Below are 20,584 nucleotides of genomic sequence, written 5' to 3' on the forward strand. Positions count from 1 at the left end.
ATAAATAATAACGTTTCTAGAAATCCGGACTTCCCCGTTATGTATATTTTATCATAGGCGATAATATGTAATGTCATTTCGCATATTGTCGCCTCTTTACTATAAAATGAAACAGACGTAAAAGACTAACAACGAACTGTAAGAAATTAATATGTACATAAAATAAACTTATTTATTTTATGGGGGACATATGAAATAACCCCTCATTATTTTCTTTATATGTATTTCTACCATTGTTAGAATCGGCTAACTGTGTTTATTTCAAATTTAATTTTCATAATATTTTCATTTGACCCGACATCGCTGGGTGGTAGCCCCCTCCCCATCCTACTGGACACATATTACATCACCTATAATTTTCAACATTTTTGCGCACACACAAACACACTACGAAACGTTAGTCACAAAAATCAATAACTAAAGTAGGTAATGAAAGTGGATATAGGATTTCTATCACCCGATCGGAAGGAAATATAGAATGAAGTTAGTCCTTTTTTAAATTCACTTCCAAAATAAGACATATTGATTGTGATGATGCCCTTCTGACCGATATCGGCCACGTCGGCCAATCACTAGAGACACTACGCAAGTACACAAGTGTGTGTGCAAACAAAAGTGCACTCTCTATTCCCTCACTCTCATAATCCGATGGGATGGCAATCCAATACGGCCGGAAAGAGTGAAGACGCATGACCTTAAAAAAACCATAATTTTAAAATGGAAAATCATAACTTTTTATTGACCCAACATGGATATTGAACTGGGTTAGAAACTCGGGATCTGCGGCTTTATATCTGGCAACTAGACTTTTGAATCAGGATATATAATTCTGACTTTGAATTGATTATTTTTATTTTATTTGTAACAAAAAAAAGTCGAGATGGCCCAGTGGTAAGAACATCTTAACCGATGATCGTGTGTTCAAACCCGGGCAAGCACCTCTGAATTTTCATATGCTTAATTTCTGTTTATAATTCAGCTCGTGCTTTTCGGTGAAGAAAAACATCGTGAGGAAACCTGCATGTATCTAATTTCATCGAAATTGTGCCACATGTGTATTCCACCAACCCGCATTGGTGGAATAAGCTCCAAACCTTCTCCTCAAAAAGGGAAAGGAGGCCTTAGCCCAGCAGTGGGATATTTACAAGCTGTTACTGTACTGTAACAATTTATTATTATTAATAGAACCACCAACAAAATTACACGTATTAAATATAACACATTACAAAGCCTCAGATTACTACGTATGCAAATAGTTTTTTAAGCCTTATGGTAAGTGGTCACAACCCTATATAAATTATAGTAATTTATTTATTACAGTCGTTTTTGTATGGCCGAATACCCATATCAGTTTTATACTCAAAGATAATTCTATAGTTATCTTTAAGGATGATGTTTTGGCTCGAAGGGTTAACGAGTCTGTTTTTTTACCCTTAATAGGCCAGCGTTTGACCGTTGACTTGCCTGATGCCTGTTTACTCTGGATTTGAAGACACCAACGTTGTACTTTTCAGGAAACACAGACTCAGGCAAAGTATTCCAAAGTTTCGTAGTGCGAATGATGAAAATGTATTACATGTACAAGGGAAAGGATATACATGAGATATACAACCATGAGACATGTATATAACATGGTTAATGCGCAGTAACAATGAAACAAATAAAATACCTATTCCTTACGGTACAAATGCTTATGACGTACTTATCGTCAGACCATTACTCCAGTTACAAATCAACTAAAAATAAAAGATATAGACAGAAAAGTTTGGATTTCAATCGAAGACCGCGGATTCGATGTATTTTTTCGGCTTAATTTGTTTTTATAATTGATTTTGAGCTTGCAGACAACCTACATGAGGTTTTGATGAAAGGCCATATATGAAATAGTGTATGGCAGTGGCCATTGGTGGGAAATGAACGACCTGGTTTTTTTTAGTTTAGTTCTACTTATTCACATAGTAATTTTAATCGTTTTTACAAATACTAAATGTTAGTATTAATAACTACGTTTGTTGTTTTAAATCTTACGAGTGTTTTCATATGCTGAAAATCCCAAATAATATGTTCGTGATAATCCGTATTGGCCTAAATTAAATTATTTCATATTTTAGTCTAGCAGTGTAGTTTTTTTTTTTAATTATTATATTAGTTCTATTAAATTTTATTTATTCAATGTTTATTACATAAATCTTCTGAGTTATATTTATGAAACAGCTAATCCATCGGGATGTTAATTAAAAATTTAAACAATTGCAATTTTTTACCGATCTGTAGAACATGTAAACGAGCCAAAAAATAAAAACGTGCAACAGAATATTAATAACAATAATTATAAAAAAAGCAAAATATGCCTTGCAAATTAAAACGTAGTGTGAAATAGGTACAACTAAAATTCCGCGTTGAATTATATGGATAATGTTATTTTTCATTGTTCTTCATATTATTATAACGAATAAATAATGCAACAACAATGAGACGTTATTAAATTTTGTCCAGAATTTCTTAAATTGACTTGTTGCAAGATTGCTGCATTGAAATTATTTTCAGAAGTAGTCTTAAATGTGCTGTAATATCATAAATGTTGGGCTTGAACGCTTAGCATTGCTATAGTTTTTACGTCAGCCGATTACAAACAAGCGAAAAATTGACCAGAGCAAAACTTAGTCGAAAATTAGCTCACACTACAATTAATTCATTACACCATTTTAAATTGCTAAAAAAACGAACGCTTATCAATCGATTACAGATTTCGTAGAAACACAAAAACGCCACAAATACATGACTCAATCGCGAATTAGCTAAAAAAATCGGACATTACATTGACTCAATAGCACCGACTAAAGTGATTACACACAGCCAGGTTACGTAAATAAACTCACACAAGCGCAAATACACACACTGCTGCAACAACTCACACAACAGTACTATGTGCTAGTGTGCGCGCTGCAGACCGTGAGTCGGTCGACCCCACTACAAAATTTAGTCGCACTCTAGACTTCGCAGAGGATAGACAAGTCCAAGTGACTAGAGTACTACGCCATTCGCAGTGAATATTTCGTCATAACAACATTGTGATAGTGACAAAATCATTCGGGACGTGTAAAGTGGGTGCATAACATTTATTGTTCCATTTTAACGCACTATAAACTCCACCGAAGACGGTTTTGTGTTTTGCTGTTTTTTGTGAAATTATGACATTGTTCTCACTATTTGGATAATTCCGGATAAGGAGTGCAAAATTACCGCAAATATTTTCGTAAGTATTCCTTGTGCAATATAATTTTTATTTAAATTAACTTACATAAATTAAGGTATTTTTGTATTTACTTAATTTTTTAAATATTGTTGAAACAGAAGTTACCTGTTGCATTTGTTCAACGAACATTTTGCTTTGATCTAAAATCGTTTTGAAATTAATTTTGCATGTTTATTTCATAAAATTAGCTTAAATAATTTTAAAAAAAAGCTCTAAAAATTAGAAAATGAATTTAAAAAAGTAAAATAAATTGAAAATGGATGTAAAACCGTAAGGTGTTTAAAATGCACATACCCACACATTTTAAATATTTGAATCAAATAAAAATTTCAAATAAAAATCAAATAAATCATTAAAAATTTCAAGAATATTCTGTTATATTTTAATAAATTTAAATGAGCAACAATTGAGATGAGTCAGTCAACCCATCAAAATCGAGTTCGCGTTTTCATAGAAATGTTAGTAATGTCATTGACATCGGCTACAAAAATATGTTTACTCATGAGCGCTACGTCTCGTGCCAAAAGATTTCAACTTTAAATTATTTAATTCGTGGTATTTGAACATTGTGTTGCTTCCGAGTGAACTTGTTTTGGTCTTTTGTTTGCGATTCAGCTTCCTCAACTATGTTTTCAGTATTATCTTTGTTTATACCAGTTGTTATATCTTGGTAGATTTAATGCTTATCATATTAAAACATTCCTTTGTTTTATAATCGTACAAAGTTTGATTTCTTTGTCTGTGATAGGTGTGTTATTTTTTCGCTCAGACGATACGCACGATAAAATGCTTAAAACATTGTTACATATAAATTTAATTTAGACAATTAAAATTTATTTAGATATCAAACATATTTATTTATTGTAAAAACAATATTCTGTAATGTTTATGTTTAATATTCTGTAATTTTTCTATCTACCGTGCAGAAAATTTTCAGTTTTTTTTTTTACTTAAGTAAAGTAACAAATAGGCAAAAGTAAATAAATTGATGTTTTGATATATGAAGCAAAGCTATATGCAAGTTGGTAATTAAGGGATAGTCATTGCTAAGTAGTAACTATAGTGTCGTAAGCGGCGCCAGGCACGACGGCTCTGTCGTAAGCCATTGTAAACGCTTACACAACTGGTTCAAGGTTCCAATCCAGCGTGCAGTCGCCTGCGGATGTACGGAACTAGATTAAGTATAGTCGAGTATTATCATAAGAAGAAAAATCTTAACATTTGACATCTTAAAATTTATATTTTTTAATAAATTTATTAAAAAATTAAACAAATTGAAATACGTTTTATTTCAGACATTTTTTATTCCATTCGTTTCTTAAAAACAAGTTTCTTAACACTTCTGAAACAAAAACTTTTATTCCATCTAATCGCAGAACGAAATAAAAAAAAGTTAAGTTACTTCCAGAAAATATAAAACGATATTGCCCTCACGTTTTACGCCCCGTCCATAAATAAACTTGCGTTCGCATAAACAATTCAAACAAACCGTTCGGAAGCAAACCTGAGACTTGAATCGATCGTGTAAAGGTCAGTTAGCTATCTACGTATGACGCAACGTCCCTAGGGCGGCATTGCGCAATCCACTGCAAAACTAACACAGCGACATTGCACAGATAATGAGAAAACGTCAAATAACACGAGCATAGTAAATACAAACTAGAACTACAGCAATGTTAACAACTTGTTTTCAACGAGCTTCCGCACTCTAATAATAGCTGACAGACAAAGAAGTGTAGCATTCGAGTGTAAAGTGCATTATCGGTACGTGAGTGATGTAATACAGGAAATAAAAAGCAAGGTCGTCCGGAAGGTATTATTGAAGACCGTAAGGTCATGCCCGTATGCATTCGGTTAAACGTGCATCATGACTCGCGTTACACGAAGCTATGAATTTTAATACCCATTATGTTTACAATTGTAGTGTAATTATGACCCTGGTTTTATAATTAACATTGGATCATTCGGAGCGATTAAATCATCTGCGTTATTATTAACGCAATATATTGTAATAAAAAAAAATCGCGTTGGATTGATAAAACATTATATCAGTTGTCCTCGTGAGCCAGTTTTGAAAATATTTATTATCGTTCTAATCATGCGTCGCATATAGATGTTGTATTCGTTGAAGCCCATAATGAGCGCACGTTACGTAATCTACATTTTTTTCATGCGCAATAACAACGCCGACGATAATTTCATCGGTACGAGGACAAGCAAAGATAACTTGACCTATTTTTTTTTATCTCGCCCGCTCGCGTAACTGTAACCTACATACTGATGTGCACGTGAGTACTCGCAGCCAATTGCGATGAAGTAGACAAATGTACGATGTACATTACTGGAGGTCTTAACTTACCAAGAACCATGCAAAGTGCATCAATAGCAAAAAAAAACTAAACATGATGTATATACTTCAGTTCGAAAATCGAACAACGTTAAAATGTTTTCATACACCTTAAAATATTAACGGGAATTCCCGGTGACTCACTCTAAGCGAAACCAGAACAATAACACGAAACTGCTGAACATTAATGTACAGATTACAAATAATGAGCAATAAGGGAAGTTGGAACACTAAAGATCTTGGCCATGTGTATGATACTTCCTAGAATCATAATACTCACGTTACATAAGGAGCTAAGGTGAGCAGCTAAATTCAAAGAATCTAGTACATGAAAATAGGTTAAGTGTTTCTTAATAATGTAGCAATTAACTGTGTAGAGCAAGGTCGATAAGTACATTTGTCTTTGTCTAACCCAAACACTACGTATTTGCGTAAGGATTAACTTTATCTGATAGGGAAGTCCTCAACCGGAAAAGTAAGGGAGAAAACCTTGACACGTTTTATATTAGCCGTTTATCATTCGAGGAGTTACGAAACGCAACCTTGACACCAAACTATTATCGGGAGACTGAGAGGCCGTCCCAAAAATAGCTTGCTCTTTAATTGGGCCTTCGCTAAATGCGAATCTGAAAATCGGTCAAGTATACGCGATTTTCAGCAGAAAAATGCTTGAAACGTATCCAAAATTTCGACCTTTCTTCTTGTATCCTCAACTATTAAGGTTGAATTAAAATGGCAATACCTAATGTCGGTATTCTCAATAGGCACAACAAAATAAATCCCATCAAATGTTTTGAAAACATCTTCATCTTGACCATTCACAGAGAATAATCATTATTCAAACGGCAACATGTTGGCGCCATAATTAAATAGCTGTTGGGTTCAAGGGTATAGACTATGGAGCCATACAAGCTAAATTATTTAATATTTATTGTCTAACACATGTGCACTTTTGTTAGATGGTAAAATGTCAAATTAAAGATGGCGGTCGGCCTACTTTTCCCGAGCAATAGCGGCGAGCGTGTGGAAAGTTACCGCTGTACTACTTTCTCTACTTTTTCCAAGATGGCTGATATTGTCTATGAGCATTTATGTGAGCCAGTAATTGTCTTTGGTAGGTCAAGAGCATGAATAATGCGGCGCCATTAAGACGTGCGAATGTTTTTATAAACACAATTTAAAAACAATTTAAATATTCTGTCACGTTTCTTTATGTTATTACGAATTACTATACATTTGTACTATAACTTCGCTTAACTAGAGGAAACTACGTCTAGAAATACAAGTTCAAGGGCGTTAAAGTCTAATTATTTACAACTACGATCGCGTTTTATATAACGGTTTTAAGAAGAACGTGCGCTGTTACGCAAGCAACGTGAGTTCAAGAACACGTGTCACAGGCCGCGTGACCGCTCGACGATGCAACACGTGCGCAGGACAATAAAACTAAGGTCATGTCCACTGATCCACTCTGAGCCAATCGTTGCAATTTACATTTTGGCTCATAAGAAACGTCGCAACATCGTGTGCAAATATTTTATTTTTCAACTAACCTTGCACTATAGTATAATTATTTTCTTCCTGGTTGAGCATTAGAAAAGAAATTCGCTAAGTAATTGCTATTTTTTTTTGTTAAAAGACAATAAATATCATTCTAGATTTCGCATTTCAATAAACGAAGACATTTCTTAAGCGTCATTCGTTTATAACGTTGGCGTCCTTAAGACAATATGTAATAAGGAAGTGTGATTTTATAACCACATTATACTACTACGTTACTATTATAAATTTATTACAATTATTTTGATATTTATTTAAATTCTAACTATAACAATTGTTATTAGCTGCATGGTAAACAAACTAGGTATATTAATTTTATGAGAGTTTCTTCGAACACTAATCTCACGAACAAGCAATTCTACTAATTGATAACGGTTTCGACACGCTCTCGATTCTATTACAATACAACTTCTACCGATCCTCAACTGGGTAGTTGCTAATTAGATCGATAACGTGACAATTTCTAAGAAGAATTGTCTCCTTGTTTAAAAAGCCCGCTTATTGGGGATGGTTATAAGCTATATTACTTCATGCTAAAAATCTTTCATTTACCCGTTGTCATATACAACTAATATGACAATCATCAAAAATAATAAAATCGACTGCTCAGTCTCATGCTCATGTTATCTTTCATCTTGAACATCGCATTATGTAATTGAGACTCAAGATCAGACTGGTATGCATTTCCTGTTGACACTCGTAAAATATTTGCTGAGACGTTGAAATTCTTTTGATCATACTACATCTCAACAACATTAGATAATATTTTTATTCTTATAAAAAAGTAACGTTCTACCGAAGAGTAACTATGGCATTTCATAGCGGTTACCGGTCGATAGAATCTACGTATCAAAACGTAAAAACGTGTGAATAACACTGTAAAACTCTTGTTCGATAGTGTTTATTTGAATTAAATATATTTTGTCTTTGAATTGGACTCTCAAATATTAATATTATTTTAAGTATGCTTATAGAAATACGTATATTATATATTTAAGCGTTTTGCACATACTTGTACATATTCTTGTTGGAACGAACTGTATAGTTATCACGACCTGACTCACCGAGTTTGTGACACACGATATAATTGTTTTTTTTTTATATATATATAATGATAAAACCCTTTTGGTTTATTTAATCAAATATTTGCATTAAAATATAAATTCAAATTTACGTATTAATTAAATGTAATAAACTAAGACTTATTCTGCTAAAAATAACCGAGGGGGATGATACACGTGCAATACTGCCTCTCACACGTACCTGAACGAGCAACGTGACGCAACCACGTGTAACAGTAGTTCAATGCGAAGGTCGCTAGAACATAACCTAACTCAATCCGCTTGTACTGAAAACATTCATATAATTAAATTTAAAATATATTTAAATCTAGCGACAATTGTTAAATAGTCGATATATATTCTGTAGCACAAAGGTCACCTGTCAAAATACACTACAAAACTGCTTGCAACGAATGCAAGAAGGTTTCATTTGATCGAAATTTAAAATTGTAGTTTAAATTTAGAACGCCAGAGCTATCGAAGTTGCCCAACCCAACCTTGACAGCGGTGACGAAACATAGCAGTTTCATAACGAGTTTTAGACGAGATGAGCATAAAAAAGTGTGATACCGTACAGTGCCAGTTTTTGGCTAACGGTGAAACGAAAGTACATGATTAGCGATAACTGTCCAAATGCCGATTGTTATACAAGACGACCGTTAGACGTGGGTTCGTTACTATAGAGTTTTGTTATCAAATTGGATCTGGTAACTTGTGTAATTGGTTTTGTAACTTATTAGGTTACGAATTTTGATTAAAGTTTACCTACTTAATTGCTTGATATATTTTTAAAACTATTCAAATTAGACCGAATCGGCCCGCTCTTTATTCTTACAATCAACGAACGGAAGTGTCCGTATTTTATTCCTTAAATTAACCAACCAATAAGTGACCACTAAAATTTATAATAGTGAGCATATATGTTATAACTTCATCTTTATGTATTATATAATATCAAATCAATGTTCTTACAATGTCCGTTACTCATTAAGGCAGTGTTTAACCGTTTGTGCTGCCAACCGGTAAATAACGGACACTTTTTTAGTTTGATAGAGCAGTTATTTTGTAAACTGTATACCATTGTGCATAATTGCAAAATGTATTAATAATAAAAAAAATTAAGGGTATTATTACAAAATAAAAGGTAAATAGCCTACTGATTAACACAATATAAATATAATAATTTTAATGAAATCTTTTTTATCTTAAAATTAAAATACGAATCGCCAGCTTCGTCTGAATAAAATTTATTTATAATGAAGTAACAGCCGGTTAAACGAGTTTTTTAATTATTCAATATATAACTGTATTTTATAGAATTAAAAATATTTAATATTCCATAGAAATAAACGTTAATAAGCATTTTGTGGCTTAAAATAATTTAATTAATATGTTCAAATTAAACATCATATTAAAAAGTTACAAAGTGCAGTTACGCAAATATGACTTATCACATTTATATTCACATTGACATACATTCAATCAATTATATTAATATTATAACACTATATTTAAAATTCGCTTGAAACGTGCAAAAGACCCACTGACATTTCGACCAATTAGAGCTGGCTTTTAATCGACAGTTAGCCGTAACGGGTGCGCGCGCGCATCTAGAGCGGCCTACTGACACCGAACGGGCGACTGGTAACAATCCGCTTGCAACCTGCCTCGCCAGCAACTGCTAGTTCCGTATAATGATCTATTACTTTTCTTCTGATAATAAAAGTTGTCTAATAACTAGGGTTTTTATTTTTTTAAATAAGGAATACATTCCATGTTTAAAAGAAATGAAAGACAGGTATAATTATAATTAAAAAGTTAATTTTGTATGTTAGCAATATATATTTTTTAATCCAAAGGATCTCCAAGCATAAAGGTTGGAAATGGTTATGTATGTATTATGTTGCGTTATTCTCGATTACAACAATACGACGTCAGCATAACTGTTATTGCATCTCATTGCCCTTACTTTGCGGTCGAAAGAGCAAATTATCATCAACATACTAGTCTATATCGTTTTAAACAATAATATAGTTCGACGGAAACGCTTATGAGTAGCTAATTTACATGAAATAATGTTTGGAATAGGAAATAGTTATATAAAGCTTTCTGAATACAATGAGTTCGTTCGAAAACATCTTAAAATTCTCTGGAGTCGTCCTAATGATCTTTTTCGAAATTCATATGGAGTACATCGTGAATAATCCTGTATAATGGCCACGGATCACGTGTCCTGAGGCTCTGAAATAGTTAAAATTACATGCAAATCGCTTTGTAAACGAATAATTTCGGATATAGAAAGAACTCTCACGTTGCCCACGAGTTCACTGCGTGCCGAGTAACGTGACTGCTCAGCTCTTTTTTGTACTCGTTAGTGGCATTTTAGAAAAAAAAGTATCAAATTTTATAGCTTCTCTACAATGGGTGCTTGCGATTGATTCTTTCATTGTTATCCTCGGCTGATAACAACGCTTTGAGACTTTTTGTGACCAACATCCTGTCGTTGTTTAATTTAACCATAATCGGTGAGAGGATACTCATTCCGCTATTAAACTAGACTTGCAAAGCCATCGAAATTCGGTGCTAGTTTTACGTAACGGTCATTGACATCGGGTCGATAGGGTCGTGAATATAATATAGAATATTTAATTGCTGAGGTTACCGTTCTCCATCCACGTCTCTACCAATGTGAGTTTTGCGAAATCTAAATATTATTGTTCAGAAACCGATGATAGCTGATAAAGCACTTAGTCAACTCTGGTCACATGCTCTCAGGTTTGGATTTTTCTTCATTTCGCATTCTGAATAGATCTGACGACGTTGAAATTTTAAAATGGCTTTTGAAATAAATCAAGTTCGATTAATTTATTTCATCAAATATAATTCAGTTACAATACTGTTTAACACAATAGAATATGTTTTATGTGATGGAATATTCGGTGAAATATAAATGATACTATTTTATAATTTAAAGGGAACAAAAAGTGTTAGTGTGGCAACGCGGTTACACAAAGGTGATCCGCGTGCTTAGTTGCGAAGGATCTTGCGACAGAATTTTTGCAAGCGTATTATTTTGTAAGGCTATTTATAAAATTGCAACGTTATACTAACGTTATGTTTTATTTGTTACAGAACCACAGTGAAGATCCGTGCGGACAAGGCGTCGTCCGCCGAAACATGGTCGCCGAGTTCATATTGAGTCAGCAGCAGCTGCTGAGCGCGGGAGGGGGCGCTGCCATGGGCCCGTCGCCTACACCATCACGCGTGCAACCACAATCACGCAACAGACTCTCCGTGTCACCCCATTTTCCACTTGATCAACCGTTACCATCAAATGGCAGTCCTGGTGACCCTAATGATTATGGAAACAATTTTGATTATTCAAAGAGGAAGGAATTCTTCGGACAACGCAAGCAGAGGGAATTTATTCCCGATAATAAAAAAGACGATGGATACTGGGATCGCAGGCGGCGCAATAATGAAGCCGCTAAACGTTCCCGTGAAAAACGTCGCTTCAATGACATGGTACTTGAACAACGTGTCGTTGAACTCTCCAAGGAAAATCATGTACTAAAAGCTCAACTAGACGCGATTAAGGAAAAATATGGCATATGTGGAGAGACACTTATCAGCATCGATCAAGTTTTAGCGACACTGCCGACTTGTGACCAAGTTCTCTGTGTAACCAAGAGGAGTAAACTTACTAGCAGTGCTCTATTCCCGCCTGCACCTCCACCACCGCCCCCAATACCTCCATCATCCCCACCATCGCCCCCACCCCAGCGCGCTCCGGAACCTTACCAAGAAAGGCTCCCTGCACCTGAGGCATACTACCCTCACCCAGCCCATTACGAACCACCTGGTTCAGTACTCAATCTCTCACGATCTCGCCGCGCTCCTTCGCCATATGAGCTGTCATCTCTCTCTGGCTCCGGAGACGAAATAGCGGAACAATATGCTCCGGAAAATAATTGTCTCCCTTTAAAACTGCGCCATAAATCACATCTCGGTGACAAAGATGTCGCAAGTGCTCTCCTATCCCTGCAACACATCAAGCAGGAGCCCGGTCCCCGTTCCTCACCTTCCTGGGATGGTGAGGGCTCTAGTGACGAGAGGGATTCAGGGATCTCATTGGGTGCCGAGTACAGGCCACCGAGATCTGACGAGAGGCTCGCTGAGGAGGACGATGCCCACTTAAAGGCGGAGCTCGCGCGGCTCGCTACAGAGGTGGCGACGCTGAAGAACATGATGCATCAGAACAAGGCGCGCGCGCTCGAGCACTGAGCAGAGTGGCAGTCTGAGAGATGCCCCGCGCCTGCGCCTGGACCGCGCAGCGCCGCGCTACATCGTTAGTCGCGGCGACCACTCGTGTCGCGATAACGTGTCGATCTTGTTCGTACAAACTGTCTCAACCTGCCCCTCCCTAGTAGTCGAAGTTACCACGTTGTAAAGAGATGAAAATATATATTTGTATGATATTGTGCAGCTGTACGCGGCTAAGTCGCATCGCCTAATTGTAATCCTTCCTAGTAGTCGTATCGTTGTACTGTCCTCTCGTAGGGTAGAGATAGTCGCAGTTGTCGACGCGTTCGTGGACCTTTCTGTATGAGACTAATTAGTTCGGTTTACAGACTTTTCGAGCAGATAAAACTAATCTACTCAGTGATAGATTTAATAAAGATGCATTTTTAGTGGTGAGCTATGTATAATGTATATTATGTAATATAATAAATAAGAAGTAGATCTGTTTCATCTATTCGAAGATTCGGTAGTGAAAATCGATAGCTAAAGACTATTTCTCTTGTAAGCTAGCTTTAAGTCTTAAATAATATTAAGTCCAACTTAGATGTTTATTTATAATTTTTAATGTATAGTATTTCTCAATCGGAATGCCTGTTATGTTCCAAACCAAAAAAAAAAGAGATAGATCCTCTAGCTGTCATGAATTCGCAAAGTAATTTTAAGACACACTTTAAATCCTACTGTAATGCAGAGTATTGCAATCAGACTAAGAATACCAGTGCCTTCGACAATACATACCTACCTTAAAATAGCTACATTAAATTAATATTTTTGTACACTTGTTTGTAAAAGCTTAGCGATGTCAATCAATCGGAGATCTCCAAACGAACGAACTGAACGCCATAATATAAGAGGTTTAACTTTTTTTTATTAAATATGCGATTCAACGTAAACATTGAAGATCTCTGGTTATTTCTTCATTGCCCTTACCATGAGTCCCTCACAGCGATACAATCGCATTTATGAGTACTTTGAATAATGAAACGCGTGGCGTCTCACTCATCTCGATATTGCGTCTCATTAGTGTCGAACCCATGGTTGGGATATTTTATCAAATCCTACTAAGACTAGATTGAAAGTATTCGTTTTGTATTGTAAGTTTTCATACTCCCAATTGTCCAAATGGCATGTGATAGGACTGAGGCCTGCGGGAGTTATACTAAGTATTTATTTATTCGGACCGAGAAAGAAGATTTTACAGTTTATTATCTTTGTATAAGAAACTCTATACGATATAAATAAATTGTGTACATTACAATTAAAAATGAATTTTATTTTATTTAAAACCTGAATATATATTACTTAAGCTATGATTTAAAAAAAAATGAAATATTAAGATGTCACATGATGACAACATTCATTTAATTTGAAAATCGTTTTTGTATACTTATTATTTTAACAAAAACTAAATTTTAAAGTTAAATATTCACTTTTGGTACTTAGACTATATATACACAACAACTATCACTAAAGTAAAAGCTCAATCTTGGGCTCAATGTTGGGCATTTTGGGCTCAATGTGCCCAACATTCATCTTGGGCTTCTCAAGATTAGAGCTTATTCTACTATGCAGCTCTAATGCGGGTTGGTGGATACAGATGTGGCAGCATCGCATCAACCACAAGCGCTTACCTCACGAGGTTACTTTTTTTCACCGCCTATTACGAGATCAATTAAAAAAGTAAATCTTTTTTTTTGTAATTCATAAAGAATTAATATCCGTTAAAAAACACGTAAACTAGTCAAATCTGGATCTCACTTTATATTAAATCATATATTTAATATGGCAATTCTATATTTTATACAAATATGGCAATTCTATATTTTATACAAATATGGCAATTCTATATTTTATACATACAGAAACGGTACTGAAATAATAATTACAGTAACAGCCTGTTAATGTCCCACTGCTGGGCTAAGGCCTCCTCTCCCTTTTGAGGAGCAGGTTTGGAGCTTATTCCACCACGCTGCTCCAATGTAGATTGGTAGAATACACATGTGGCATAATTTCACGCACGAGATGAATTATAAACACAAATTAAGCACATGAAAATTCAGTGGTGCTTGCCCGGGTTTGAACCCACGATCATCGGTTAAGATTCACGCGTTCTAACCACTGGATCATCTCTGCTACTGTATAATAATAATATGCTCCAATGCGGATCGATGCCTATACAAATACATGGGGCAGATTGTATGCAGTTTTTTCTTAAGCGTCGAGCACGAGATAAAGATTTACGTGTTCTGACTATTGGTCATAAATAATTCAATAATAAAAATATTACATTTATACCTAAGTCCAATGAAATAGTATTAAAGTTACAATTTAGGGGTTTATTTACAGACTGCAACCTGCAAATATATATGTCGTTAATAGACGGACAATCATATAAGTTTCTTTCGGAAAACAGTATATAACACTAAAAACACATAAGGGGGATTTAACGGAATGGACAATAACTTAAGATCGAAATATTCTATACAAACAAAATATAAAATTTTTGGGGATAAAATAAAAAAACAATAGCGATTTTAAACTTTATTTATATTTTGTTTAGGTACAATGTTGAATACATATAAACTTATATCTCGTATTATATACATTTCATTAGCTTTGCTAAGTACATCACAAATCCATCGTTTTTATACTTTTCATACATATAATGTTAATGTAAGAATTTCGATAATAATTTAATAAATTTGATTAATGAAAAAATATTACCGAAAGTACTGAAGTATATATAACACAAAATTTCAAAATGAAATTAAACTTTATAAGTTGACTTTTGGTGTTTTTTTATTAAAAACGTTTATTAATTTTATTAAAAACATAAGCTAAGCATTTCATATTTTTAGGTATAAATTTGATTAATACGTAAATTATAGAAGGCAGTTAAATTTTCAATCCTGAAATTTTATACTATCTAGAAATAAAAAAAATATTCAAACAAAATAATAAACATACACCAGCAGTTGCTTTGTTAATTAAATTATACTTTTAACATTGCTCTACATAATAGTTAATCCAAAATATATTATTGATTTCAATTTTAGTCGATAGACTATGTAGACGTAATACTAAAACCTTAATATTTCAGAAGATTCGTTTTTACTATAATCACAAATCAACTTCTAACGAAAACGGTACAATCGGAGATTTAAAAACCGTTACTCATTAATTTCTGTAATTGCCACGTACTTTTAACACAGTGTAATATGTTTTTTAATTTTTCATTAACATATAATTCTCATCTTACATTCACAATCTTTATCCGAATATCCCGCAATTCTAAACCCTGCAATAATCAATCCGACAATCTTTATATAATTCATTTTAAACTAACTTACATAATAATCTAGTAAGTAATACAATTTGAACACGATTATGACATTATAAAGTAAATTTCTCATTAAATAACTGAAGACAGTGTTGCACACCTCTATATTTTGCAAAGCAAAGCAAACTTCAGGTGTACTTTTCTACAATTTAACCATCATAATACAAGTTATTAACTTATTGTGAAGTAGCCAAGTTAAACAGGACCATATTTACCTAAAGCCCTTAGAAAAATGATAACAAAAACAATCGAAATTAACACCTTTTTATTAAAGATACTGTTATTATAATTGTTTATATAATATAAAACTATATAAATAAAAACAAATCGATATAAATAAACATCTCGCAAGAAAACATAAGAAGAGAAAATGACTATATTAGAACATAGATACATATATGTAACGCATGCAGCACGACGATTCGTTCTTATAGAAATATCTATGGCAAGTAAATTATACATTATTAGATTAAATACTTATGCAAGGCAATTATTTAATACAACATCTAGAATGCCTATATTTTCAATTTAGTTGTGCTAATAAAAACAAATTAAAACTCTCGAAAGCCAAAAGTCATTTTAACACTTAAAACATCGAAAATTACAAGCAATTAACACACAGATTATAATTATTAAATAAAAATATGTACATACTCGTAGCATTATTTCTAGCACTATCATAAATAAATACTTGATTAGCTTTATCAGTGCCGAAAACCCACAATAAAAGAAAAAATACCATACACAAGCCATGAGCTTTTATACTTTATAAATATTTTTGACACTGATTTAATGAAAGATTAAATAAAATTTTACACAGTAGTCCATATCATTTTGTGCGTCATCGTCAAAATCACATTGTTTTTTTTTAAACACTAGTTTTTATGTCCATAATTATTTCTTTTCTAGGGAAATAAAAAATAATTACCTATATTTTAAAAACTTAATATAATCATATATAATAATTTTTCCTATATGTCCAAGTTAACAACATGCGATAAGTAAAAAGAGCTTACATATAAGCAAGATAAAATATTGAATGGGTAAAATATTAAAATAGCTATATTCATAATACGATATAGTATCTTTTTAAAATTAAAACTATACAATGATTTTTTACCTATTACACTTTCATATTTACATACTTACAATGTCAAAATTAAAGTAAATTTATATATTAGACAAACGACGCCTCATAATTCTGATTAAAAATAAAATATTTGATGAATACGTTAACCCAAATATACTATTTAAAAAGAATAAACTCGCTGTCATCTGTCATTTTGACGTTGACACCTGTAATTTTTTAATTGCCAAAACGAACCCGAACGAAAACTTGGTAATCTCTTAAATTTGCTTACGAGACCGTAAGTTCACGTCCGGGCTAAGCTGATTTCACTCAGCTGCCTTGGGGATGATCTCTCCGCAGCTGAGGGGATGCGGTTCGAGTGATGGGAGTGCGGACGCAGTAGGCCGCAACTTGGCTGAGCTTACTTCATTGCTTTGTACCCAAAGCTCCAACTAAAAATAACATTTTTTTAAATATAACTTATGTATATTTTATTTTAATCTTCATAATATTATTAGGGAAATATTTTTAAAAGGAAAACGTAACCGGCCCGGGTCACTTGTCAGGACAGAGTGATATAGTTTCAGCCCTTTGATTCCTCGCTATTTTGTGGCCTTATTGAGCTCTGCAATCATGCATTTCTAAATTATGTCTCTCTATTAATTTATCTAGAAATAAGTTTGTAACTCCTTAATAAATGCAATCTACGTCTCCAGTACTCTTCCATGTGGATCTCAAATAAATCCATAAATTTATTTCATTTGCTTGAAATTTGCGTTTTGTTACCCCTCTGCCAGCTTTTGCGACACACATAAGCCAGCGCTGTGTAATAATGTTAAAATAAAATGAAATGAAAATGCATTGTACGTATAACTCAAGTTTGATTTATAAATTGCCATCGAATTAAAAAAAGTCAATAATAACATCGGTACCTCAGAAGGCATCTTCTCAGGTGGTGATTTGCAGCTTCCGGAACAATGTAACTGAAGCAGTAGCTCGGCAATTGCGGCAACTGATGTATCTATTATCCGCTGACGGCACAACGCTACAGCATGAACAAAACCCCCTGGTCCAATGAACTCGTGCTCCATGAAAAACGTCTTTTCATCCCAAAAAATAGCCTGCAAAATAAATTAATACACGTATATACCAATATTTAAATGGCACAATTAATACACTTTATAGTATTCAAGTTTGGGGCACAGTATATATATTATTATAACTATTATATTCGAGTAGATGAAAACAAAAACCCTTTTCCCATTCACTGCGCAATTTCACTACATAGCGTTTTATGTCTTGTGTAAAGGTCACGTGACAGTTTTTTTTTTTTTTTATTAAGAAATCAGTGGCGGATTTACCAGCAGGCTGAGTGGGCTTCAGCCTATGGCGTCAGATTTTTGGGACGGCAAATTTGGCGGCTCAAAGAAGTCCAAAAGATTTCTTCATGACGGTTTTCTGATGTTTTACCGATAGAACAGTTGCCGAGGCAACAAATATTGCCGATGACTTGTCATTGTACATTTAACACATTCTAGAGTAAAACAGTCAGTCAGTGTAGTGCAGTGTGTAATGATTATAAATACAATTATGTAATAATAGTTATGAAATTATCGTACGATTCTGAAACCTGTAGTAGGACTGGCATGTTAAAATATGACGACACTTGTAGAGGCAAGGGCGGCAAGAACTTTACAACTTATACCTTGAAAATTTGTAAATCCGCCACTGAGAATAGTGTTTCAGATACATGATATTATTTCATGTATATATAACTGATATTATTAAGAATATAAGCGAGCCATTTTAGAGTAACAAAACACTCATTTGATAAAACAAAAAACATCAATGTAGTTAGTATTTATTTCGAGAAATAACCTTAAAAATATTCTAAATTGAATGCAATGTTTCTACAACAAACCATTTTGTAGTTCTGATTTCAGCAACAACTTCTATTTGAATATTTTTGTGCTAATCAGGACCACATGTGTGAATTAAGCGGTCAGTTTGCGTTATGCGAATGAAAAATTAATATGACAATCAAGTGTCAATCGGTGATAAACTTGTGACGCATCTTGGATTAATCGTCGATGCTACAAATTTTGAAAATAAGTATATAACGGATAAATAGGTAACTTGATAAGTTGTCACCACCGCACATAAATTGACGCTACAAGAGATATTAAGCATTCCTTACCTCACCAATGCGATACCAACCTTGGGAACAAGGATGTTATGTTCCTTGTTTTAATTACTGGTTCAGTTACCCTTCAACCCAGAACACAACAATATTGTATAATAATAAGTATCGCTGTTTATTGTAAGTATTATTTATCACACAAATTAATTAAGACAAATAAAAGGCTGAACGGCTGACCTTAGATGTTATTGTAAACTTGGTGAAAGGTTTCAGATATCGTCTGTATCGGATGGTGGTTGCTGCTTGGAGAACTGAACCTCCAGCTGCCTTTATATTAGCATAAAGGCCACTTCTCTCGTAAAAATCAGCACGAGCGAAGTCCAGCTCGCGAAGGTAGCGCGCATTGTTCATGTGGTACAGTAATGTATCGATATCGGTGAGGAGACACCAAGCTGAAAGTAGAGATGGATTATTCTGGGCTTAATTTAATGACAAAATTTGAAATACGAATTATCTCTAAATATTAACAATAAACGTTTATTATAAATTAAAAACAAATGTATATAAAATTAAATCATTCGAGAGAGATTTTGTTATTACTTACATTGCACCTCCGTGGTATCCATAATGCAGATTTTCTTTCTAAAATACCTCGCTTTCGCGACGGTATACATCATTCTTGCAAAATATGCTACGTCCAATGTTCCATATAGCAGCAGGGTGCCCGCCACCATCATCGCGCTCCAGCCGGGCACACATACCGTCCACATGGTGATTATAATGGTTGTGATAAGTCAAATATTGCCTAAATAAAACAATTGTTTTAATAAGTGTTTTAATAAGGTGGTAGGTATAAAACACACTGCTATGAACATGTTAGGTACCTGTATATATATATTACTAATTACAGTGCTATGAATATTTAAAATTAAGATAGTAAGTAAAACTTAATATTCAAAGTAAATTATCTAATTGAATACAATAAATTTGAATGCTTAACGCCTAGACTAAATTATATCATATTTAAAACCAATTTGTCACGTTTAAATATTGCTAGCAAATTCATTCAGGCGCTAAGAAATAAAAAAAATGTTCTAGTAATTTATATTAGCATGATCTTATCTTTTTAAACTGAAGTATGACAAGTATATTATATTGAATCCATATGAAATACAAAATATGCTTAATGTTCAACATATGAATGAAGAACTTCAAATTGCATCACTCATAAATCAGCAAAATTGAACTATACTGACTAACTACATCTCACCAAGATATCTCTTGAAGCCGGTTCAATACCGAAACTTATACATTATATTACGGAGTAAAATTCAATAATTTCTCACTTTGTATTTGAAACACATGCGTTTATATCACTATTACGCAAATATTAGTAATAAAATTATTTTTTCGATATTAAAATAACCTCCGAGGCGGTGTCAAGAAATTTTCTCGTACAAAATAGTGACATTTTATAGGATGCGCGCGCAGACCGATCGATAATCGGCG

The 20,584-nt window shown here is 33.7% G+C and overlaps 2 protein-coding genes across 2 annotated transcripts; one reads left to right on the forward strand and one right to left on the reverse strand.

Moving 5' to 3' along the window:
- Positions 1–2,967: 2,967 nt before the first annotated feature.
- Positions 2,968–13,795, forward strand: LOC126777797 (nuclear factor interleukin-3-regulated protein). Its single transcript, XM_050500931.1, has 2 exons — positions 2,968–3,256; positions 11,357–13,795. The coding sequence occupies exon 2, from the start codon at positions 11,402–11,404 to the stop codon at positions 12,506–12,508; it is 1,107 nt and encodes a 368-aa protein (XP_050356888.1). The 5' UTR covers positions 2,968–3,256; positions 11,357–11,401; the 3' UTR covers positions 12,509–13,795.
- A 3,101-nt stretch (positions 13,796–16,896) lies between these two features.
- LOC126777801 (protein THEM6-like) lies at positions 16,897–20,519 on the reverse strand. The gene is made up of 5 exons (XM_050500934.1): positions 20,346–20,519; positions 19,680–19,880; positions 19,313–19,527; positions 17,868–18,056; positions 16,897–17,387 (listed from the first exon to the last, which is right to left on the reverse strand). Exons 2-5 carry the CDS (start codon positions 19,843–19,845, stop codon positions 17,262–17,264), a joined length of 696 nt encoding a protein of 231 aa, XP_050356891.1. The 5' UTR covers positions 19,846–19,880; positions 20,346–20,519; the 3' UTR covers positions 16,897–17,261.
- Between the last annotated feature and the right edge of the window lie 65 nt (positions 20,520–20,584).

The sequence above is a fragment of the Nymphalis io genome, chromosome 24 (genome assembly GCF_905147045.1).
Source record: "Nymphalis io chromosome 24, ilAglIoxx1.1, whole genome shotgun sequence".
Classification (NCBI taxonomy): domain Eukaryota; kingdom Metazoa; phylum Arthropoda; class Insecta; order Lepidoptera; family Nymphalidae; genus Nymphalis; species Nymphalis io.

Excerpts from the sequence above, each read along its gene's own strand:
- LOC126777797 (XM_050500931.1), top strand. The coding sequence starts at position 11,402 with ATGGTCGCCGAGTTCATATTGAGTCAGCAGCAGCTGCTGAGCGCGGGA.
- LOC126777801 (XM_050500934.1), bottom strand. The coding sequence starts at position 19,845 with ATGTGGACGGTATGTGTGCCCGGCTGGAGCGCGATGATGGTGGCGGGC. Across the intron at positions 19,528-19,679 it reads GGATACCACGGAGGTGCAAT|CTTGGTGTCTCCTCACCGAT; the intron begins GTAAGTAATAAC and ends CTCTACTTTCAG. Across the intron at positions 18,057-19,312 it reads AGTTTACAATAACATCTAAG|GCTATTTTTTGGGATGAAAA; the intron begins GTCAGCCGTTCA and ends TTTATTTTGCAG.